The following is a 24,877-nucleotide window of genomic DNA, read 5'->3' as shown; positions in this document are numbered from 1 at the left end:
ATTAAGAATCAAAAAAGAACAAGAGCGAAGGAGATCAAATGTGTGATTTAAAAACGAGGCTTGATAGCAGCAGCAACAGGAAGATCCCATCTGTACAACACCGCTTACCTCCACATCTCCCAGAAAGAACCCAGATTTGGCTGAATCTAATCCACCGTGTCATGAAAAGGCCTATGGAACAATGACGCTGATTTCCCTGTTATCTTTCCTCTAAGTATTATCTTGTCACTCGTCAGTGTAGCGCGCTGCTTGTTGGCTGACTGATCTTACCACCCAAACACCTGCCAGTCTCCAGCAGAGACTGCGGTTGACCAATCAAGCCTCTTTATCTATCCACACAGAATTCACCCCCGCCCCCGCCGAACCCCCTGCTTGCATACGCTACCCAGAGCAAACACGAGGGCCTGGAGTCTCCCTGAATAGACGGTTGATCACATGGACGGCCATACTAGGCGATGGTCCCGGAGAAATTACACAGTCTCTATATGTATAGGGCCCCTGAGAGCTCAATTGGCCGACAGCATTAAAACACGAACAGCATTAGTGTGTCCAGCAAATGGTTGTGCTGTTTAAATTCTCACCATTGCAGGAATAGTGGTAAAATCAGAAGGAAAATGTCCTCAAAAATAACAGTGCCGTCCCAAATAAAGTCTTTAGATTTCTGCTCTTGTTTGTAGCAGACAGACAGACTGGTAAGAAGACGGAGGATTTTTATCTCAGACAAGGAAGAAGCTTTCCCACTGCGCTTTTGCCTGCATGTAATAAATTAAGAATACGTTTTTATGCTGCATGTGTCCAATCCTGTATGTGTCAAAGTCTGCCATCTGAGTGGTTCGGAATTGCGGTAATAAGGTCAAGGTTCCGTGTGTTTTTGCCTCCATTTTGTCTACACAGTGGATGGGACTTACCTCTTATGATTGACAGCTTGGCGTTGACCGTGATCTCGCCCTCGCTGTTCTCGGCGACGCACTCGTATATGTTCTCGTCCCTGGGCGCCCGGAGAGGCTGGATCCGAAGAACTGCCCCCGCGCCCTCATCAAACTCGATGGTCTGCAGGGTACAACCACCCCAAAAGTGAGGACAGGCCTTCTATTGCGCTTCACTGCGTGAAGCATTGTAGTTGTGTAAGCTTTTTCGTAAAGCATCTTGGTCAGGTATTTTAAATTTGACTACTTGCGTAAACGAAATTCATCACAAAGGATAAAAAGAATTACCTTTGAAAAGGTTTTCAGAAAGGTTAAATGAAATGCTGAGAAAATTAACAATTAAACCCTGGAATGGCATTAGATGTGGAGTGGCAAAGGCTAAAAGCTCAACAATTACGACTAAACCCTGAGGGAAGAAAATCTGTGATTTGGAGGAGGCGTTGGATACCTTTCAAACCGTCATGCCTTTCGAAAACAACTTGTTTGAATGAACACCTGTCCGTTCCCCCTTGGAATCATAGTAACGCCGGCTTTCATCACAAAAACGGAGAAGGACTTTGAATCCAACATTGACGGCACATTGCCGTCAATCCTCAAAGCTTGCTAGCTAATTGGGCTAACAACACCGCTAGCCCGTGGTGCCTGGATTCATATCAAAGCAGCCGCCTGGAGGCTAAAGCTGAGATAAAACAACTTCAACACAACCACTTCAAAACATTTTTCTTTACGGATTTATGGCTTAACCGAGTTAATACGTTTCTGATTTCAGCAAAAGCTCAACAATTTGCTATCTGCACTTGGCTTTGTATCTGATTTAAAATGCGTTTAAATATCCATGCTTGTCGTGGAAGCACGTTGAAGGATTTGACAACTAAACTGCTGAACTGTAGATGCCTGGCCATGTACCTTTGAAATTGACAGCTTATGCTACTTTATTTGGTGCAAAGTAACCCAAATCAGACGAGTTTGTTTGAACAAAAAAAGCAGAAATGTCATTCTGCCGTTCACCATGTAAACATGACCTTCCTTATTTAACACACGTTGCCCTCCAAGCCTGCAGGGGGCAGTAGTGGCCAACCCGACTCACCTCAATGCGCTGGGAGTTGACCTTCTTGCCCTTCTTGTTCCAGCTCACCCTGGGCTTGGGGTCGCCCGTTGCCTGGCACACGAAGGAAACCACGCCCCCCGAGACGCCGATCTGGTCAATGGGAACTTTGGTGAACCGGGGCGCCGCTATGAGGGGTCGGGGAGGAGGGGGTAAAAACAAAGAAGAAAGTCAGGATGTCGCACCGCTGGAGCCACCCCAATTCCTTTAGAGACGACACTAAATAAATGTAATTACATTTCTGAAAGGGCAGACATCCAAGAGCCCTTGAATTCACACAACCACTCACACTAGCCGGCTCGCTTGCGCACACACACACACACACACACACACACACACACACACACACACACACACACACACACACACACACACACACACACACACACACACACACACACACACACACACACACACACACACACACACCCCTTGTCCTCTACCATATGGGTAGAAAAACACAAGACTCTCACAAGCTTGTACTCGTGAGACACATGCACATATCCTCACTCACATCACACACACTTTCTCACACATTACACATACCTTCACACACATTACACACACACTCATTATTTACACACACACACACACACACACACACACACACACACACACACACACACACACACACACACACACACACACACACACACACACACACACACACACACACACACACACACACACACACACACTCTCTCTCTCTCTCTCTCTCTCTCTCTCTCTCTCTCTCTCTCTCTCTCTCTCTCTCTCTCACACATTAAACACACACTCTCAGACATCACACACACACTCTTACATAAACTCACACTCTGAGACATTACTGAGACTATCTCTCTTACATTAAACACAGACACGCTCTAACATTACTAACACAAATGCTCCCATTAAAAGACACACACTCTCACACATAACACACCCGTACTCTCAGACATGGCCTTTGCAGCAGACCCTGTCTCACAGATGATGCATAGCCTTGCAAGCCAGTTACAGACAGGCTCTTTCATATTTTATCACATAAACTCAACTATATTTAATGCACCTGAGCATGTGTCATTTTAATGTATTTTCTAATATACACTTATTTTAAATGCCAATCAAGCAAGGGCGATAACATTAATTGAGGCAAATTGTACTCAAAAATTCTGCATAAAAAAGTCATTGCAGTTGTGCATAATACGCATTTAAAATAAATATAAGTTCTGAACCAAAACCATGCAATGAGAATGAGTGTCAAGAGACCAGATTGTTAAAAATAGGAATGAATAGGAAAACGACCAAATGGTCATATAGTCTACTGAGTATAAAGACAAACGGTTTACAAGGTACAGAATCAGTTCCCCTCATGTGTGAAGAGAGAGAGAGAGAGAGAGAGAGAGAGAGAGAGAGAGAGAGAGAGAGAGAGAGAGAGAGAGAGAGAGAGAGAGAGAGAGAGAGAGAGAGAGAGAGAGAGAGAGAGAGAGAGAGAGAGGCAATGGGCGGTAGGGAGAGCCAAGGGAGAGACGGAGAGGTAGTGGTGGTGTACGAGCCTCTCTGGGAACTAGTTAAAGCTAAAGAGGCAGATAGGGGGAAGATCAAAGTGCTAGCGTGGTACCAAGGATTAATAATTGAGGGACTTTGGGTCGACACTGGCCCCTGGGCCCTGCTAAACACACAGGGAGGAGAGGTCCCTGCATTCTATCACTGGCCAGTGATAGAGAGAGGTAGAGGGAGAGAGAGCGGGGGGAGAGAGAGAGAGAGAGAGAGAGCAGTGGAGAGAGAGAGGGAGAGAGTGTAATGTAGCGGGAGAGGGGTTGATGTAGGAAGTGAGGAGGAGTTGGTGTGGAGAGAGGGATGAAGACAGAAATGGGGTGATGGAGAAAGAGGGGAATTAGAGTAGAGGGAGAGAAAGAGGGAGGGTGCTGGAGGGAGGGAGAGAAAAGGACGGGAGGGAGGGATGAAGACAGAGGGAGTGATGTAGGGAGAAAGGAGGGGGTGAGGTAGAGAGAGGGATTGAGAGATGGAGAAAGAAGGATGGGAGAGGGTATATAGCCTCGGGGAAGCAGAGACAGTGTGAGTTAACTTTGCTTGACTCTTTCGACTCCCGCACACACTTTTATGTTTCGTTTTTTTGTGATGCAAGTATTACGCCAGAATGTGCGTGTCTTTTCTCAACCATAGACCACAATGCATTGCAACACACACCATTTTATCAGCCAGGTGTTTTTCCCGTAACAAACAACAAAACAGAACAGCCCAAATCACAGAAGCAGCGGCAGTTTGTCATGTCTGTTTAAGAAATGTCCCACTTCCTCAACGATCCTTTTGCCAATATGGCTCTAGGTATAGACACGCTGTAACTACAACATGACAATGATAGACGGTGCAGCCTGTGTCTATATCCGAGTCTGCTACAGAGAACAGAGACAGCCAGTAAGGTTGGGACAATCCAGTGGGAAATGTTAAAACGGATTCAAATGACCAGAGAGGTTGAGAAGGGGTAATAACCATCAGATAAGATGGAGGGTGTCCCGAGGACAGTATTCATCCTAAAATGGCCGTTTCTGGGAGGAGGAGGAAACTGAAGCACCCAGATTAAACTCAGAGGACTGCTGCATAAAACCACGTTTGTACCCTCCAACGATGCTAACCACAGAAATGTGCCATTGTTGCAGTGGAGGCATAGCGCTTCGGGTCTAGACAATTTGTTTTTCCAACTCCTGTTTAAGACAGCCTAGAATTGCAATGATTTTCTGTCTGAGGCATCTTTGACATGCGCTCCATATCAACAGACACAATGAGTTATATTGACGGGCAGGTGGAGCCGCCAGCTCAAATAACAAACCAAATATCAACCGATTCCTGAGGCTGGAAAGAAGCCTGTAATAATCATGCATCAACATGTAAAATCAAGCACCTAACACCCACTCTATTTTATATAATACCGGTTTACCCGTGTGCTCCTTAAGTTATCATGACAGCTTTCCAATAGCTCTTCCTCACGATAAAAACACATTCAGAATCCCCTGTATTCAAATACTAATTGCGCTCGTTTTTTCATAAGCTGCAATTACTTTTTTTCTTTCGGTGGATGAATGTGTGCCAACGATGAGGAGGGCAATTAACCTTTTATTCCAATTTTCCCACTTTCGTCTGGGGGCGGCTGACTTGTGCTGTGTTTTAACCGTTTCAATCCGTCCCGTGAACTCCGACGCGACGCAGCCAGTAATTAATTACGCCGCCGCCATCGTAAGAAGGCGGTTATCAGGTCACAAAGTGCTTTCTAATTAATCACCACTGTGAGTAATGCCGCGGACTACACTTATATACGATGTGACGTCCAGTAGATTACCCACGTACGAGACTACTCACATAGTGAAGTCATAGTGTACATGGCTGCTCACTAAGCCCTGGATAAGTGTACACATAGTGTACATGACTACTCACTGAGCACTGGATAAAGTGTACATAATGTTCATGACTACTCACTCATGAACATAATGTTCATGACTACTCACTGAGCACTGGATAAAGTGTACATAATGTTCATGACTACTCACTCATGAACATAATGTTCATGACTACTCACTGAGCCCTGGATAAGGTGTGTATAGTGTACATGGCATTATCGCCTGTTCAATACAACCAGCCGTGGAGGATGACTATTCCGTGGGACGAGCAGGTCTCCGCACATATCAGGGGTAGCGGGCTGTGAGACCTCAGTCATCGTCCATGAATCTGCGCCACTGTTTCGCTTTGAATTGTTCCTCACCGGGCAACACCTCCTCATAAACATATACATATGCATGTTTGATATGCATTATTCCATCCCACTATGTGCGATTGCATACATGCATCCATATTCATTATTCAGCAGCAGGCGCATGTATAAATATTTATCCGTCGTTTTTTTCCCCTGTTGTTATATCCTCGCCTGTCATGTACACGAGGGGAGAGATTGTATACCGGGAGCGACTTGCTTCGCCTGTGTGATAGCACGCCCAGACCAATAACGGCGATTCCGGTTTTGAGTCCAGGTTTCCAGCGTGGCAGTGTAAACAGCTCAGAGACAAACCGGCCAGAGTGCCCACGGGCGGCAGAATACGAACAAGGGAGCGCCAACATGTTTAAATATTCATTGATCATATCTGCCCGAAGGTGATCCTCCATCAATGCTCAGTCACGCGGATCTTTCTTCTTCTTCTTCTCCTCCTTTTCTTTTTGTAAACGCTTCGTTGAGCTATCAAGGTGCGGTGATTAGATATGTGTAATGACATGCTTCATCTCCCCCATGCCTGTTGCACATAAGCTATTGAGCACACTGTGCGCGCGCGTGTGTGTATGCGTGTGCGTGTGTGCGCATAACTACATACGTGTGCGTGAGCATCTGTGGCTAGTCAGCACTAAATGTTTACGACCAATGACTTCCATTGCTCCGGGAAAACCGATTATTTTTCCCCCCACTGGAGCCTCCCATGCTATGAATGCAACCCCCCCCCCCCCCCCCACCTCCCATTCCTCCGTTCGTGTGAGGCCCATTGTGGTGGAGGGAGGGGGGGGGGGGGAGCCCATGTCCAAACTGTTTAGCTCATGCTATCTCAGGGACTGAACAGCGGTGAGATAGCATCACCCGAGCAGGCCGGGGAGTGGCGCGCTCCCCTGGTGATCCCCGCGGCCCCCCCGGTGAGGAGGCCCCCCCCCCTGTGTCCGCTCCGGAAGAGGGGGAAAGAAGGAAGCACAAAACAAACACATCTCTGTGTGGACCCGGGGGGCTTCTTCCATCCCAGTGCAGCAGGGTGCAGCTCTGCCCAGATAAGCACACAGGACGTACCTTGATCTGCCTGGTTAGGGGCCCCAGCAGAAATATAAACACATAGGCGTCGCGGGTGGGGGGCCCCCCCAACTGACTTCACGGGGCCCCTGGATATAAGGTATTTCCAGGCAAAGACGGTGGATAGACGGACTGGGGCGTCGGGAAGAAACGGAGGCTTAGCTCACAGTGTGCAGCGAGTGTGTGTTTGTATTGCTGTTGTCGCCGCTGCCACCTGCTAGCGGCGCGCTCCTCTGCTGGCCACAGAGAAGCTAACCCTGCTAAAGGTTGGTGCCGGCACACAAGGCAGCTCCGTTTGAGGTACTTGGCTTGTTTTCTGTCTGGCGGAGGGTGGGAAATTAGTTGATGGATGGGGGTTGGGGGGGGGGTGAGGGTATCGAGCTAACGTTGTAATCGATGGACGGAGAGAAGAAAAGAGGTGTCTGGGAGCAGGAATAGGGGCCATTATGCCTGTGATTTGGGAGAGTGCTGGACGGAATGACGCAAGGCCATTTTGTGATATTGCGCAGAGAAAGGTGGCCCAAAATACAGCCAATTGGAATCCATCTCACTTGGTGTCTTTCCCAGTCTCTCTTTTTATTTTTTTGGTAACTTGTATTTTTACTTTTAGGGCTGAGGGAGGGAGGGAGAGGGAGAGGGAGAGGGAGAGGGAGAGGGAGAGGGAGAGGGAGAGACAGAGACAGAGAGTTGAGGTTGTCTGAAATCCAGAACTATACCGTAACCTATACAAAATGTAGGCGGTCATTGCAATGTGATGTCACGATGCAAAAGCAAGCCCTACATGTGTACTGTCTTCTATGGGCTAGGTTATGTAAAGCTCTACATAGCAACCCTCACAGTAAAGTAGTGGAAGGAAAACACTCCAAAACACTGTGCAACATTGAAGCCAAGTATCCCACTGATTAAACATGGCAGGTAGCTGATTTACAAAAAGTGTAAAAGTTAATCTTCCAGGGAGCCAGTTTAATTATCCTGTTAGCTAGCAAGGACACACATGACTGGAAACACAGCACTGGTCAGGCGGGTTGCTTGGTGAAAAACATCAACAAAAACAAAAACTGAGCTCAATCGACGTGTTCGCTCACACTGGCCATGTAAGCGGAAAAGGATGTGTGCCTTTGTGTCTTTTAGGATGTGTTAGAGGTGTGTAGGATGTCACGCGATGAACAGGCTTTCTGCTTGTTCTTCTAGCGTGTTTAACACTTGGTCTGGCTCTATACAGACACGCACGCACGCACACACACATGCAGTGATGTGCACACACACAAAAACTCACACACACACCACTAGGCACAAGCGCTAACGCACAAAGAAGTACACACCACTACACAATCCCAAACATAGACCCCAACAAATCACTCACAGAAGTGAATAAAAGTACAAGGACAAACACACACACACACACACACACACACACACACACACACACACACACACACACACACACACACACACACACACACACACACACACACACACACACACACACACACACACACACACACTGCTTAAAGAAGTGAGCGGCATCAATCTAGGCCAGTTCTAGGAAGTTGCCTCGGCTTAGAGCCATCACTATGGAAACGCCGCCTTCAGTCAAAAGCTCTCCTGCTCCTGCGTGTCTGCTGGGTTTCTTACGCAACCTCCCGAGACGCAAGGAGGAGAAGACGGCAGAACAGGAGAGACAGGGGGTCCAGGGGGAGAGGCGGAGTGCGGAGGTATTAAATAAACATCAGGGTGCCGAGGTCAAGATGTATAGCGCCGGCCTTTGGAAATGAGCAGAAACGGCGAGCATGGCGGGAGGGTGTAAGGGCTGCAGCGGAGGAGAGCGATGGAAAAATGGCAGAGAGGGAGGGACTGGAGAACAGAGTGGGGGGTGGACAAGTGAGGGATGAGAGGATGAGGTGAGGCATGATGTCATGTTTTGTTCGGCATCACTGTTGCTTTGTGAGTGAGTGAGTGAGTGAGTGAGTGAGTGAGTGAGTGAGTGAGTGAGTGAGTGAGTGAGTGAGTGAGTGAGTGAGTGAGTGAGTGAGTGAGAATGAACCTATATATCATGTAGAATGGCTGATATCATTCAACATAGGTAATATCAGTGGTTTGGTAGATTGGTAGATGGTGAGATATTTGCCAAACGTTAACTTTCTTCGGGTACTTTGTAAAAACATATATTTCCCTCCCCCTTTGCTGTGATGATACTCGAGAGCATCCATTATTGCTTCCAATAAAAAACATGAAATAAAGTGTCAAGATCGGTACGTCCCAATAGTATCTCGATGAATATTGGCAAGGGTATACAGACTTGGAAACGATACGCATGCTGGTGCATCTCTGAGCGAGACATGGTGAGAGAAAGCAGGGGATTTGGATCGAGGGAGAGTGAGGGAGAGAGAGCTGATAGGGAGAGGGAGATAAAGTGAGGAGGAAGAGCAGGGACAGGTGACAGGTTGCCGTGGCATCGGCTAGGAAATGACACAATTTTACAAGGCATGCTGACAGCTTTTAGTGGGGACGCCTTTCAGATCCTCACATATGGCAGGTTGTGATGTTTCCTGAGTGCTGTGCTTTTTACACTCCTCTTGATGGGACAGGTGTGTTGGAGGGTGTCGAATGTGTGTGTGTGTGTGTGTGTGTGTGTGTGTGTGTGTGTGTGTGTGTGTGTGTGTGTGTGTGTGTGTGTGTGTGTGTGTGTGTGTGTGTGTGTGTATGTGTGTGTGTGTGTGTGTGTGTGTGTGTGTATGGGGGGGGGGGGTTATCTGTCTCCTTGTATGCAGGATCTGTGTGTGTGTGTGTGTGTGTGTGTATATATCTGTATCCTTGTATGCAGGGCGCGTGTGTGTGTGTGTGTGTGTGTGCGTGCGTGCGTGTGTAGGATGTACGAGGACCAATATTGAGGATTTAAATGAACAAAACATAAGTGACAGGGCCACTATTGAGTATGGATCTAAAAAGAGGGCTCCGCTATACAGAGATAATCTACCTCCATTACCATTACATCCACTGTCAATCATCGGATCGCCTTTTGAGTAGAGGCTTTCATCCAAATGGGTTCCCTTAGATACATGTCACTAATGAGCAGGTTGGGGTAAGGGCAGCCAGCTCAGGGAAGCCAACAGGTAGACTGAAGACTTCTGGGTTGAATCAAGAACCTTTTCGGCTTAGATTCAAAACACTTATGACGGCATGATCCTGCTCCTGTGGCCTCTGCCTTTAAGCAAGGCACCGATCCAACTCTTCTAGGAAAGACAAACGTGTTTGGAAACGGCAGTAACAGGACTGAGGAATAACCAAACACAGGTTCGGTAGTTTGGATTCCATAGTAGGCCTGCTTGGCTTGGAAGCCCTCCACAAATTCCTCCTCGCCTTGGTCGCCGAAGCTAACGACGAAAGGTTAATTAGAAAATGTTCTGCTGGCCGGCACCAAGGGCCAGGAGAAGGGGGGTGGGGGGGGGGGCGATTGAACCACGCAATAATGTAAAATCACCCCGGCTGCTATCAAGCCCTGAGGAAGACATTGATTTTTAAAGACTTGTCTCGTCTGTATGTTCTATAAATCGTGGCAGTGTTGCATTCACATTCAAGAACACGTCATGGTCGACATGAGATTTTTTTTGAGGGGTGCCGTCTTTGAAAACACCCCAGAAATAAACTCTCAGATTGAACGCTATAGTTAGTGAATACCCCAAATATCTCACATCCTCTGCTAGCATATTAATTACCATCCGTGCTTTCATAATAACCTCCAATCCTTTGCTTCCAAAACCTTCTCTATTGCATCACACGGATAAAGTGTCATCGCAGACAGCTCGTCCAATGAGCTTGCAGCGTTCAAACGGGGGGGGGGGGGGGGGGGGGGGGGTCCAACGTGCTTGTAGAGGAGTTGGCAGGCTAAAGTTCTGGAAGGGGGGGGGGGGAAAGAAAGAAATCCTGCTGCAATAGCACAACGCTTTCTCCAATAATTTGACTAAATTGGTCCCAAAGAAACCGCTGGGACAAACGAAAGAGAAAAAGGGCCTAATGGGTATCTGTAACTATCCCTTAACTCGCTGGAAACGGATACAACCAGAGGAATTACAGCGCCACCCCAGCCAGATTGATTTTGAAATTGCCAACGTTTAGAGAAGGTAAAATGAGTTGGGACAACAGTGAAGCAAATTGAGTTTCTTTCTTTCTTCCCCCCCCCTCTCTGGAGACACGTAGCGCCTGTCATTTTCTGATTGGTAATTCGTGGTCGACGGATCCGAGGAAACGGAGCAAACGGGAACTACCCAGAGAAAACGAGGCGATTGCTTTATCGGAGAAACGAGGCGACGTCGAGATGGCGACACTAAGAAAGGAAAATGGCCGCCCTCTAATAAACAGACGATATGAACATGGGACACGAAAACAAGTTGGCCGGTTTTTAGGGCGGTTTTGAATGTGCTTCAGAATCCATTCTAAAAAAAAAAAGGAAACTGCATAATTTTTCCCGCACTCCATGCGGTTAATAGAAAAAAAAAAGCGCTGATAGAATATGTCAGTGACGCAGTCTAGCATTTTGGGGAAGGCAAAGTTTGATTCTTATTTATTTTTCCCTGTACCAAATCGCTGGATTCAGAACCCTTTGAAGATGGGAACAGAATTAGGATAGCACTCACGAAAAGTTGGTGAGGCGGAACAATTTCAAAGGGCCCACCTTTTTTTTGTGGTGTTTGTTTATTTATTTTCCTGTATAATCACCCCAGCCCGGCAACACGCAGTTTAATTTCAACGACAGGACGCTGCGCTGAAAGGAGGAGAGACGGGGAGATAGCTGGAGCAAAAAAGCCAAACTCCATGTGGCTGTTGTTGATAGGGATAGCAGTCTGTGGCTGCTTCTCAAACAGCACAATGCACACCAACATGAATACCACTTTAATACCGCCAACATGAATACAACCATGAAAGGAATAGGACGAGTCGTTTTTCTGTACCGTATTTCTGTACATTTTAGGAGGCTGAACTGGCACGGACACATTTTGTTTGACTTCACATGGGATGATAATGGTCTGGTCCTCATACAGCCTGACTCTAAATACAACGCAAGTATCAGTACACATTTTCAATGACTGCTCCACACAGACACACACACACACGCACACACACACACACAAGGATGGATAAGACACAATTACGCTGTCACACATTTGCTTTGCTTATGCAATCACACACACAGATTTCTGTTGATGTATTTACTCAGAAGACTAGCATTCAGCTTTGATTAAAAACGTTTCCTTCAGAGGATACATGGGGCGAGGAGAGAGAGAGAGAGAGAGAGAGAGAGAGAGAGAGAGAGAGAGAGAGAGAGAGAGAGAGAGAGAGAGAGAGAGAAGCTGGGACGAACAAGGGATAAAAAGATGAGATGTGGAATGATGTCATGCTCTTTGTTCTGCATCTCTGCTCTGTGTGTTTGTGTGTGTGTGTGTGTGTCCGGTTTGTGCGTGTGTGTGTGCGCGTGTGTGTGTGCGTGTGTGTGCGTTTGTGTGTGATGAAGTGGGGGAAGGGCTCTTGTCCCCTCAAGATCAGGTGTGTTTGAATATAATTGGACAGCACCCCTGGCTGTGTGTGGCTGTGTGTGTGTGTGTGTGTGTGTGTGTGTGTGTGTGTGTGTGTGTGTGTGTGTGTGTGTGTGTGTGTGTGTGTGTGTGTGTGTGTGTGTGTGTGTGTGTGTGTGTGTGTGTGTGTGAAAGTGATGTGTGAACATTTATGGCCATAATGACGACAGGTGTGTAGACCCCGCAGGAGATGGCAGGGTGAGAGAGAGAGAGAGAGCGAGAGAGAGAGAGAGCGAGAGAGAGAGAGAGAGAGAGAGAGAGAGAGGGAGAGCGAGAGCAAGAGCGAGAGCGAGAGCGAGAGAGAGAGAGATGGGCGTGTTGACAATAAAGGAAATGGAGGCCCTCAGAAAGCTGTCAATCACACAGAACAGGTGTGGCCACATCCAACAGTCACTGCACCAATCGAAGGATGTGTGCGTGTGATGAGGGATTAAATAGTAAAAGTGGAAGGAAGAGGAAAAACCCTTGACAGATAAGAGGAATCGTACCCACGAGCAGACAGACTGTCAGATACTGACAGATGGAGACATGCTGTGTGTCTGTGTGTGTCTCTGTGTGTGTGTATGTGTCTGTACTCAATCTGCACTGCCATTTAAGTCTTTGTGTGCCCAATTTGCAAAAATGTGTGACTGTCGATCTGTGTGCAGATGATTGGGTCTCTGTGGACATTGTGTGTGCATGCTTGCATGAGCATGCAGGAAATGTGTGTGGGGGGTGTATGTGTGTGTGCGTATGTGTATGTGTGCATGTGTGTGCGTGCATGTGTGCTGGAAATGGGAAGGCTGCAGGAGAGGGGGTGTGTGTGCATGTGTGTGCGTGTGTGTGTGCACGTGCGTGTGCTGGAGATTAGAGTGGAGATGTTGACAGCAGAAGAGGTCTCTAGGGAGGAGGAGAGGGGAAGCTAGAGACGGAGAGATGAGAGAGGGACGGATATAGAAAGAGATACGGTCACGGATACACAGGCAGGCAGGAGGGAGATGCAATGGACAGCACATGGGAGAGAGCAACAGAGAGAGGCCGAGGAAGAGGGAGAGACGAAGGGAGAATTAGAGAGACATTCAGAGAGAGACGGAGGTGGAGAGAGATGGAGGGAGAGGTAGAAAGAGAGACATTCAGAGAGAGACGGAGGTGGAGAGAGATGGAGGGAGAGGTAGAAAGAGATACATTCAGAGAGAGACGGAGGGGGAGAGAGAGGTAGAGAGAGAGCTAGAGAGAGGGGGTCGGAGAGATGGAGGAGAGGTAGAGAGAGAGACATTCAGAGAGAGACGGAGGTGGAGAGAGATGGAGGGAGAGGTAGAGAGAGAGCTACAGAGAGGGGGTCGGAGAGATGGAGGAGAGGTAGAGAGAGAGACATTCAGAGAGAGATGGAGGGAGAGGTCGAGAGAGAGCTACAGAGATGGCGGGAGAGAGAGAGAGAGGGAAAGGTAGAGAGAGCAACAGAGAGGGGGAGGGGGAGAAATTGAGGGAGAGGTAGAGAGAGAGAGACATTCAGGGAGACTAGGAGAGGTCACAGAGAATGACGCGTGGTGAGGCCAACGAGAACAGAAGAGAACAGGGCGGGAGGGTAACAAAGCTGTTTGAACATTTGAAAATGGCACACTGATTCATATACATCCAAGGCTTCTGCTTTTATTTGTTCAACTGAAAGTACACTGTGTTTCGTTTTTTTCGTTTTTGTGTTACCGGTCAAGTGAAGAGAATAAGAGACCAAGGTTATGGAGATGCGTACAGAGGGAGAGAGGGAAGTGAGGCACCTTGAGCCCACACAAAAGAAAAAAGAGGACGGAAAGGGAGACCGCATCCAATCAAAACAGCGAGAGGGACGACGCCGCACACACACATACACGTACGCACGCATGAACACACACAGAGCGAACACCCACAGGCAGGGTTTCTAAACAGTCGGCTGGAGGTCTGCCGGGCTCCTGTCGTAGACTCCCTCCTCTTTGTTTCCTTTCTCTCTAATGCCCCTCTCTCTAAGCCCATCTTTAGGAGGAAACGGGGCAGAACAAACAGAGCAGGAGCTCAGCGGAGGGGATAAGACACTCCTCGAGGACCCCCTACCGCTAACCCGGTGTCGAGGAGATGCTCTGCGAGCACAGGACTGCCGAGGTCTTCTGTCACTAAAAGACTGCTGAGATGCTCTGCTCGTCACAGACTGCTGAGATGCTCTGCTCGTCAGAGACTGCTGAGATGCTCTGCTCGTCACAGACTGCTGAGATGCTCTGCTCGTCAGAGACTGCTGAGATGCTCTGCTCGTCACAGACTGCTGAGATGCTCTGCTCGTCACAGACTGCTGAGATGTTCTGCTAGCAGAAGACTGCTGAGGATATGTTCTACTACTTAAACCTGAGATGCTCTGCTAGAAGCAGTCTGTTGAGGATATGTTCTGCTAGTAAAAGACTGTTGATGAGATGTTCCACTAGTAACACCCTGTTGAAGAGATGTTCTAGTGCAACAGACTGCTGATGAGAAGTTCTATAAGTAGCAGACTGTCGGAGGAGCTTATCTACAAGTAACAGACTGTTTGAAAAGCTATTCTACAAGTTACAAATGAAGAGGAAGGGGAGATGAGTGGATTTAGCCAGCCGAAATAAAGATAAACGCATCCACAGCTTTCAAAGGCATAATTGTGTGTGTGTGTGTGTGTGTGCGCGCTGATGGGTGTATGCATGCATGTGTGTTTGTGTGTGTGTGCCTGCTCTTGCTTTGATTGCCTTTGAGCAACAGCATGAGACATCCGACTGATCAGACAGAGGGACACAGGGAAAAACCCTTGATAATACAACCTGCCAGTTCATTTCATTCTGAACACTATTTTAACTTTTCCCTAGTTTAGTACGGCGACCCTATGGGCATACCTAAGGCGTGGGAGCCGGAGAGGAGCAGCGACAGCAGCAGGGTCCCCACAGGCAGGAGGGCCGGCAGGGAAACCGAGGAGGCACTGCCGGCGGCCATCTTGGCTCCAGTGGGGTGGCAGAGGACCGGAGTTAACCTTCGACCTGAGGCCAGGGAGCCGAGGGCCCTACCGGGCAGGGAGTGGGGTCTTCACGCAGGCTGGGGCACTCTGAGAGAAGGAGAAAGAAAGGGGGGAGAAAGGTTAATATCCAGCTTATAATTGACATGAGTCCTCTCTTGAAGGCTTACCCACACAAAAGTGACTTAAAAGTTTTTGAGAACCATCAAAGCCATTCATCAAAATTGGAGCAGCTACACAAAAAAGCACTGGCGGCAAAATCTTCAATCGACCACGTTTCTTGACATCACAAATGATCCAAGTTTTTTTTGAAGACACTTTTAAAAAGTGGTTTTAAATGAGTTTCACGTTGTATTTGTGTTGGGTTGAACTCATGACCCTCTTTCATTTGAGCAGAGGGGCCGCATCTTGGGTGGGAGGTGGGTGACGTTCACACCTTCCTGAGAGTCCCCAAGGAGACAAAGGAAGCAATCTGCGATGGCATAGGACTAATTGAAGTCCCCCCCCCCCCCCCCCCCCTCCAACTGCCACCATCTTGTTCCTCCTCCCCTACCGTTAATGCCACCCTCTTCCCCCCCGTCTTTGTGACTCTGCTTTCTAATCACCCCATCTCCTGGTTCTTTGCTTATCTCAGCGCCTCGTAATTACCCAGGCGGTAATCTAGAAACCATCCCTTTGTTTTAGTAGAACTGCCATTAATCCGTGCAAACACACACACACACATACACACACCCTTTCTCTTGGAGAGACGGCTGAAGAGGGGACCCTGCGACACACACACACACACACACACACACACACACACACACACACACACATACACACACACACACACACACACACATCCTTATTGATTTGTATTGTGCATAGCACCGCTGCTCGCACTCTGTAATTACATGGAGGAAATGAGAGGGGGGTACAGGGGGGTTGGAGACAGAGAGAGGGAGACAGACAGACTGACAGACAGAGAGAGAGAGAGACGGAGAAGGAGGATAGAGTACAATGCCTGAATCCAGCAAGAGAGAGAGCGAGAGAGACTAGAGAGCGAGAGGGAGAGGAGAGGGAATTACTCCTAAATCCAAAAGTCCCACAGGAGGGTAACATGTTATTCCGGAGGTGACAGATGTAAATTAACACACAGATTGAGTGCGAGTGCGTACAAATATCCCAGCCTCCTTTGCAGCAGTAGTACCCTTCAGCGACTAAGCTGCTCGAGAACCAGGCGTAATCTCCCCCTGAAACACACCAAACAATGTGTTTTAGTTCCCCCCCAAAACATCTAAACGTACATTTAGTCCTATGCTTTGTCTCCGTTTTTCTTGTGTCGTTTGTTTCCCTGTGCCTGTGGCCCCGGAGGATGGAAGGAGAGCCCAGAGCTAATCCTATTGAAACCGCGCAGCCCAGACAGCACAAGGCAACCTGCGCCAAGACGCTCTCGCCTTTTCATCGCCGCAGGGCCAATCTATTCATCTGCCTCAGAAGCAAACAAACATGAAAGAGCACTCTGACTTCACACACACGCACACGCACACACACGCCGCCTCACACAACAAGTCAAAAGCCGCGTTTCCACGCACGGACGCGGCTTTCGGAAGGGAGGTTGCCAAGAACACACGCGTAATACACACGGGCATGCCATTTGTGTGTACAGTATCCGTAAGCTTACAGGTCGACTTGTGTAGACACGCCGAGTATATACAGGCCAAACATTGCACAAACACACACACACAAGCCCTTATTTAAGTCCACAATAGCTTCCATTGTGCGGCACACCGTCGAACAGGGGTGGGCGGGCGCCCAGAGAGACTCACAATGAGAGGACACGGGCGGCGACATGCGCCGGGGGTGCGCAAACTTTGTGTCGTTCCCAGCCTGGAGGGCAGGTGATGTCACTGACAAGGAGGGAGAGAGAGGATGAACGGATATTGAGTAGACTCCAAACACCCCTCTTTGTACCAGAAAGAAAGCGAATTCTGGAAGCCGCCGGTCGGTGGGTGATGACGGCCTAAAGGCCCTGTTTGGCCCTGGCTGGACTGTTTTGACTGGTCTGTAATCTGTATCGTTCAGGTCCCACACGGTGACAGGGAAGATAGAAGATGATTACTCTTTCAATTTGTGAGACGTCATCTTAAATCCAGTGACATGGCAAATCCTTGTTTTTGCTTTGTTGTATCATTAAGGGGCTGTTTATATCTAATAAGCATTACGAGAACTGATAGGAATGATTCTTATTCCGAATGCGAGTCGTTGGCCCGTGTTTTTGTGTGTGCTTTCGGATGCCAGGTATAACTTGGGTAGGATTAAACAGGGGGTTAGGCAATGTCAGCAAAGTCTCTAACCAATCGGTTTATTGATCCTACGAACGATGAACCAACCAATCAAAATCTTTTCGCTTCTGCTTAGAAATAATCGTATTCATACCATTGCATCCTTGAAACATGCACCACTCACGTTTGACAAATAGTATCGGTGAATCCCAACGACGGATTTGAGATAATTACAATTTGAACGGTCTGGCATTCATACTGTGAAGACTAGGAGTACAATGTCTCGGCAGCTACCACCTCACAACAATCTCCGCTAGCAACTGTGACCTACCATTAGTGTATTGTAATTATGCCAACAGGACTGCTCGGCGAGTGGGTTCGAAAACCCTCCACGCCATGTTGGACCTTTGTAAATTGGAGGCTTTCTTTCACTTTGGTGATAGCTGACTTAGCTGAAGCATGGCTTAAAATTGTAACGATTCGTAGCTTGACTTTTTATTCATCACTCCTTGGTTAAGGTTGCAAGGCAAATAGGGACATTTGTATAGTTCTCCAACGGTGTGTTTGTGTTATGCTTTCGGTTTGCAGTAAGATTAATTTGCATTTTTGATATTCATGGCCTTGCTGTCAGCATCTGTGGAAGATGGACCTAACATCTGGCCGGGGGGAGTCCTGCCCTGCGTTGATGCCAGCCGTCAGGAGAGTGTGGCTATTATCACCGCAACGCATGTGGTCGGGGAGATGCAGCTCCACTTTCCCGCCCTGTCTCGCCATTAACACCCCCATATAAATAGAACAGAACTGGAAAAAAACAACACGCCCCATCCCGCATGCCCTCGCTAAAAGCCAGCAACGCACGCCTCTCCCGAGACCAGTTCGGAAATGGGCTCCAAATTCAGATAAAAAGGGTACTTCAGTTGTTTGTTTCAGGCTAGGCTAGCGAGGGGCTAATCGATCGCTAAAAACTTTCCCCGCCCAAACCGTTATTCACATTAGCTGGATGCAAAAGGAAACCATGGTGGTAAAAGTGGTATTTGGGAGCGGTATTTTACCTCCTCTGTGTTTAGGAGGAGTCAATACAAAGATCGCTATTTGGTTTAAAAAGGTGTGGTGTAACACAGCTTGAAATCGAAGGCTAATGATACAGTCCTTGCCACACCACTTATTGCAACATGCACGTATTAGCGATCAATGTCTTACAAGGAATAAACTACAGGGAGGGACAGGCCGTTTTAAACCCTGCATTGTAACATGACTTATTGCTAAATCCCTCACTCATTTTAATTTTTAGCCTGGTTGACTGACTCACTACATCAACTTTTATTTGAATTTTAAACAACGCCGGGTCGTTGTTTGTTCATACATCGCAGCCAGAGCTCTAGTTTGTGCCCTTGAATCATTCAACATATTTTGGTTTAACCAAAACTATTTACTATTGAGCGAAGCAGTGAGTAACAAACTGATGTGTACGTTCATGTTGATCTTCCTCTTGAACACCGCTGTGTTTCTGGGTTAAGACAGGGGTTGAGAGACAGCTGGATCCTCAAATCCAAGGATTCCCACATCATACATGAATGTTTGGACATCTACTGAGATTGTTAGTGTGTGTGTGTGTGTGTGTGTGTGTGTGTGTGTGTGTGTGTGTGTGTGTGTGTGTGTGTGTGTGTGTGTGTGTGTGTGTGTGTGTGTGTGTGTGTGTGTGTGTGTGTGTGTGTGTGTGTGTGTGTGTGGCTGTTTATTTTCTCCGGCAACCAAATTTGGATTGGAAATCTTCCTCTTAGGTGTTCCCTCAAGACATGCTGCAGATGATTACGAAACACCAGAGAATTAGCGTGTGCGTGTGCGCATGGCATGCAAGCACATGTGTGTTTTGTTATCCATTCAGGCAATACCACCGCAAAATTAAATAAAAGGGAGTCAGGCGAGTTGGCTCTGTTTACTAAATCAAAGCGTGCCATATTCCTGCATTTCATGGTGCGTGGTTGCTTATCGCACAAGGCTCCCATCTCATTCAGTTCTGGACCAGTCCAGGTTACTGAGAGGTGGGGTGGGGATATGCCAAGATTCTGACACTAGCTTGATGGTTTTTATCCATTAGTGTTTTTTTGGATCGCAATGGGCTTCTGATTAGAGGAGTTGAATTCAACAAGCAGGTTTCTGGTTTTGACTTTCAGATCGAAGATCCCCCTCCGGTCTGGTTAAGGCAATGTTTAGTGGCCTGTTGTGGGGAATATGAGCGGTAAATCCACATGAGCAACAGCGTAAGGCAAGGAGAGTGTTGAAGTGTGCTTAACACATCATCATGGCACATGCTAGTTATTCAGCAGCACCAGGCGGGATTAATTTAAATATATATTTCCCAGGGTTTGTTTGACTGTTTGTGTCAACCTTGTGAATTAAACATTTCATGCTTCACTTCCCCTTCAGTGCTTTAAAGAATGTGCCTGGTTCGGAATGGCAGAATGCTCAAATATGAAGCTATGGCGTGCTCTGTAAGAGTAGTATAAACGTAGAAATAATGAAAAACTAGGCCCATGTCTAGGCCTTCTTGGTAATAAGGAAAGGAAAGTAAGTGACTGTCAAAGAGAAATTCTGCTGGCCACATTATAAGACTAAACCAACCCCATCTTATACAACCTTGATGACACAGACGGCCTTAAAAGTAGACTGCTTTGCAATCATAGAATCCATAACATTTTCGATGATCATCAATCAAGTTCAAACATTTCAGGCAAAAGGTTCTCAATTAGCTCACCACTTTTGCTTTTGAAATAAGAATCTTTTTCTCAATTATTTGTGAGGGTCCACGGCCCCAATGACAAGCTCTTTATCTCAGACCAGCGGCGGTCTGCTTTGAGTTTCAAGCCATTGGAGAAACCGAGGACACATAAATGTAACTTGCGGCTGCCTCGTGTGGGGTGGCTGCGTGACTGTATTTCTGTTTCACTGGGTCTTGCGTGCGGAGGGAGATCTTAACCCGCGGTAAACCCAGGCCGCCCAGGCTCTGACTCTGCAAGCAATCGTGTTGTAACCCAACAAACCCAAATCCTTCAGGTGATTTCAGGTATAATGACCAGGCTCTGCCGCTCACTCTCTGCCTGTCTGTGTGTTTGTCTCTGAGTGAGGGTGGAGTAGTGGGGTGTGCGTGTGCGCGAGTGTGTGTATGTGTATGTGTATGTGTATGTGTGTGTGTGTGTGTGTGTGTGCGCGCGTGTGTACGGAAGTGCCCATGAGTGTGCATATACGTGAGAAGAATCTACAATTACATCTAAATCCTTCATCTCCGTTTCCCTTATTCCCTAAAGCCCCCCCCCCCCCCCCCCACACACACACACACTCACACACACACACACACTCACACCACTCCACCATCCCCCCACCCTCTCGTTCTTGCCCTCTATCTCATGCATACTTAACTCTGCCTGCATTGTGGATGTTGGCCTGGAAATCGCACGCATTTGCATGGATCTTCAGGACTATTATGTAAATGTCTACCTTGTGTCTACCTTTCCACCTTCCTGTCTAACTGTTTTTCTTCTTGCCAAGCTGTTCTTCCATCTCTCTACGTTTCTCCTAAGAAGGAATGCTAACCTTAAGTACCCCTCTCTCCTAGCATGTGCGCAATATGTATAACTATTTCAATTTCTAATGAGACGTAAAATGACTTCTCAGTGTCTTATGTGCAAGATTAGCCATTTTTCCACATTCATTAGAGATTTACGCCCTGTAAGAGAAGTCTACAGCATTCCCCAAAAGATGACCTCCCACTCTGAGATTGCAATCACAGCTTCCTGGCATCCCAAGTCAATGTAAATATTCCATGGGATGACGATGTATAATTGAGTGCTGGAAGGCAAAAAGAAACGACCAGAATACTAATGGACCAAAGTTTCTTCCTCGTTCCCATAATCCTCAAAAAGCCTTGGGTGACAATGGCGGTGCGGAAGTCACCGTTTAAGTCCTTCATCCAAAGCCACCGAGGGTGAATTCAGACACACGTCATCGAGCAACAGGTAGGGCTTAGGGCGTTACGCTGAAGGACGCCTAAAGGCCGGGACACGACATACGTTGGGGATCGAACCCAGAACCTTCTCCACTGGGATTCGAACCCCAGAGCCATCCTATAAGCCGCATCGCTATCCTACTCTTTCCAGCTGCCCTCCCTCAGCGAAGCGTCCTCCGTCTCCAACACGTGGACGCCATTAAGGAAGAGAAAACTCACTCCTTCTTGGCTTGTTTTTTTTAACGATCTCTGGAAGGGCCATTTTTTACGTGGTTGGAGGGGCACTCTAGCCCCCCCGTGACCTCATTAAGAGACTGTCAAACCCCCGGCCCTGGCAACCCCCGCAGTGGGAGACACTTTCCCATGAGCCTTTGCCCCTCGGTCATACCACCATAGACACCCGATCCCGTGGCCGCGCCCTCAGAAGAAGGGAACCAAAGGAGGAGTGATGGAGAGATCAACTGCGGTTCTTCAGCAGCTCGTGGGAGGGCTTGTGTAAGCCTACCGCCCCACCCCCCCCCCCATCCCCAACCCCAACCCCAGAGAGACAACTAACCTAAGCATGGGTTCTCAAGAACATCTCGTTTTTACAAGAATGAACCCACGGTCCAATCATCTGCAGGGCTTTTATTCCACAGAGAAAAGGTCGAACCACCGGTTAAAAAACATGGCCAACTCAGGTCCTAACAATCAAGAAGAAACATGCACCTTGTTGTTCTTTATTAAAAGAAAGGTGGTTGGAACCATGTTTTAAGCTTGATTGTATTAAGCAATGTGTTTTAAGCTAGACCGGGGAATAGCAATTCGGCTATTTTTATCACGCTGAAACAACTGCCTCAACATCGGGCCTGGTGTGTGTGCGTGTCACTCTGTCTGTCTGTCTGACTGTCTGTGTGTCTGTCTGTGTGCGTGCGTGTCTGTCCTCAGAACAAACAGAAGGAGAAAAGCGAAAGGGCTCCGAGCCCGCTTGCTTTCGGCGTCTTAAGTCCAAAAGTGCGGGGCTTTAGTGTCTTTACCTCCGCCACTGACCCCCCCCCCCTCCCAAACCGGGCTCAGCAGGAAATGACCTTCGCCTGAACATTATGAAGCTGTGCTTTCCAGCCAATAAACACGCGGCTCCCCGTGGCTTTCCTCTTAAACCGTCCTCCGTTAAAGGTTGAGCACAGGCGCAGAGTCGCTGGTGGTGGTTATGTGGTCGTGTGTGGGGGTGTGTGTGGGTGTGTGTGGGGTTGTGGGTGTGAGAGGAGGATAATGGTAGTAATGGGCAGCCATTTTGTTTCGCGTGAGAAGCGTGACCGATTTTGTGTCTGCTGTCCGACCCCGGCTGACCACTGCACGGCAGTGCAGGTTGGCATGGAAACACACACACACACACACACACACACACACACACACACACACACACACACACACACACACACACACACACACACACACACACACACACACACACACACACACACACACACACTCCCTCTCTCAAACACACACTTTCACAGACATATGCACAGACACACACCAACCAGACAAAAACACACACACACACACACATACACACACACAGACGGAGGAGACCGTCTGGCAACCATCACCAAGGTCACAGGTTAGTGATCTCCCCCTCTCCCTCCCCCTCTCCCTCCCCCACACCCCTGCAGCCAGTACCTGAGCCAGACAGGGCCAGGGATAGTGCGGGAGGAAACAGAGCTGTTCATTATCGGATAGACACTGAGAGGCGGTGTGTGTGTGTGTGTGTGTGTGTGTGTGTGTGTGTGTGTGTGTGTGTGTGTGTGTGTGTGTGTGTGTGTGTGTGTGTGTCTGTCTGTCTAGTATTGGGATGACGGCACCCGTTGGGCACTGACCAAAAGATGAGGACAATGATCGCAGTGTCAAAGATGGCCTGCTGCTCTGGTGGGCAAAAGGGAGGGGGGGGGGGGGAGGAGGGGGAGACAGAGGGAGACTGGAAGGGAGGCGGATAGAAATAGACATCGAGGGAGACAAAGATCGAGAGGGGAAGGGTGGGAGTGAGACAGGGTGAGAGAGAGAGGGAGAGGGACAGAGACTGAGAGGAGGTGAGAGGGAGAGACAGAGAGCGAAGGAGGGAGGGATGGATCGATAGAGATACAGAGGGAGGTGGAGGGAGAGGAGAAGAGGGAAGGGGAGAGAGAGGAGAAGAGGAAAAGGGAGAGAGAGAAGAGGAGAGGGGAGAGAGACAAGAAGAGGAAAGGGGAGGGAGACAAGAAGAGGAAAGGGGAGAGAGACCAGAAGAGGGAAGGGGAGAGAGACCAGAAGAGGAAAGGGGAGAGAGACAAGAAGAGGAAAGGGGAGAGAGAGAAGAAGAGGGAAGGGGAGAGAGACCAGAAGAGGGAAGGGGAGAGAGACCAGAAGAGGAAAGGGGAGAGAGACCAGAAGAGGAAAGGGGAGAGAGACCAGAAGAGAAAAGGGGAGAGAGACAAGAAGAGGGAAGTGGAGAGAGAGAAGAGGAAAGGGGAGAGAGACAAGAAGAGGGAAGTGGAGAGAGGGAAGAGGGAAGGGGAGAGAGAGAAGAGGAAAGGGGAGAGAGACCAGAAGAGGGAAGGGGAGAGAGACAAGAAGAGGGAAGTGGAGAGAGAGAAGAGGGAAGTGGAGAGAGAGAACATGTTGAAGTGGTTTGAATAGAGACGGGAACACACAGGAGTGTACATGCTTCCGATAGACCCGAGGAAGGGGAATACTATTATTTAGAGTGAGGAGAGACGAGACGAAAAGTAGAGGAGGAGGAGGAGGAGGACATTAAGAACTGATCCCCACACCTCCTCCTGGGGGAAGGAGAACAGGAGAGCTGGGAGAACGCAAAGCAGGAGCTCGCTAGCAATCTGTTGCTGAGCAAACGTTGTGCGGTGGAGGCACGCGGCCATTAGCGTTGGACGGCCGAATGGTAAGTGGTCTGCTTCTGATTTGCAGAAGGCACACGACGCTGTTCCAACCCAACCCAAAACCAAAATCAGCCATGCCGTCCTCAAACATAATCCAATAAAAAAATATATGTCGAAATGATTTATACACAAAGTAATGAGAAACTAGTCCTTAACATCCTTAAACACAGCACGATTGTTAAAGGTCATTTGCATAAACTGTTCTCTTTTATTATCGGAGCCCATTTGTACTATCCTCAAGTACAAGAAGAAAAAGACATCATTATGTGGAATTAATTTTTCAGTCTGTTCAAGAGGCCGAGTA

The 24,877-nt window shown here is 48.2% G+C and overlaps 1 protein-coding gene across 1 annotated transcript in view; it reads right to left on the bottom strand.

Annotated features, from left to right (window-relative positions):
* ptprsa (protein tyrosine phosphatase receptor type Sa) overlaps positions 1 to 24,877 on the bottom strand; it is a 109,361-nt gene that overhangs the window by 76,373 nt on the left and 8,111 nt on the right. Inside the window, exons 2-4 of the mRNA XM_056604393.1 lie at positions 15,276 to 15,481; positions 2,014 to 2,159; positions 909 to 1,050 (exon numbers count right to left, since the gene is read on the bottom strand). Coding sequence (XP_056460368.1) covers positions 909 to 1,050; positions 2,014 to 2,159; positions 15,276 to 15,372 — 385 coding nt within the window. The 5' untranslated portion in view covers positions 15,373 to 15,481. The remainder of the gene's footprint in view (positions 1 to 908; positions 1,051 to 2,013; positions 2,160 to 15,275; positions 15,482 to 24,877) is intronic.

Source organism: Gadus chalcogrammus, chromosome 12 (assembly GCF_026213295.1).
Source record: "Gadus chalcogrammus isolate NIFS_2021 chromosome 12, NIFS_Gcha_1.0, whole genome shotgun sequence".
Taxonomy (NCBI): domain Eukaryota; kingdom Metazoa; phylum Chordata; class Actinopteri; order Gadiformes; family Gadidae; genus Gadus; species Gadus chalcogrammus.
This window is presented reverse-complemented; position numbering and strand designations above follow the sequence as displayed.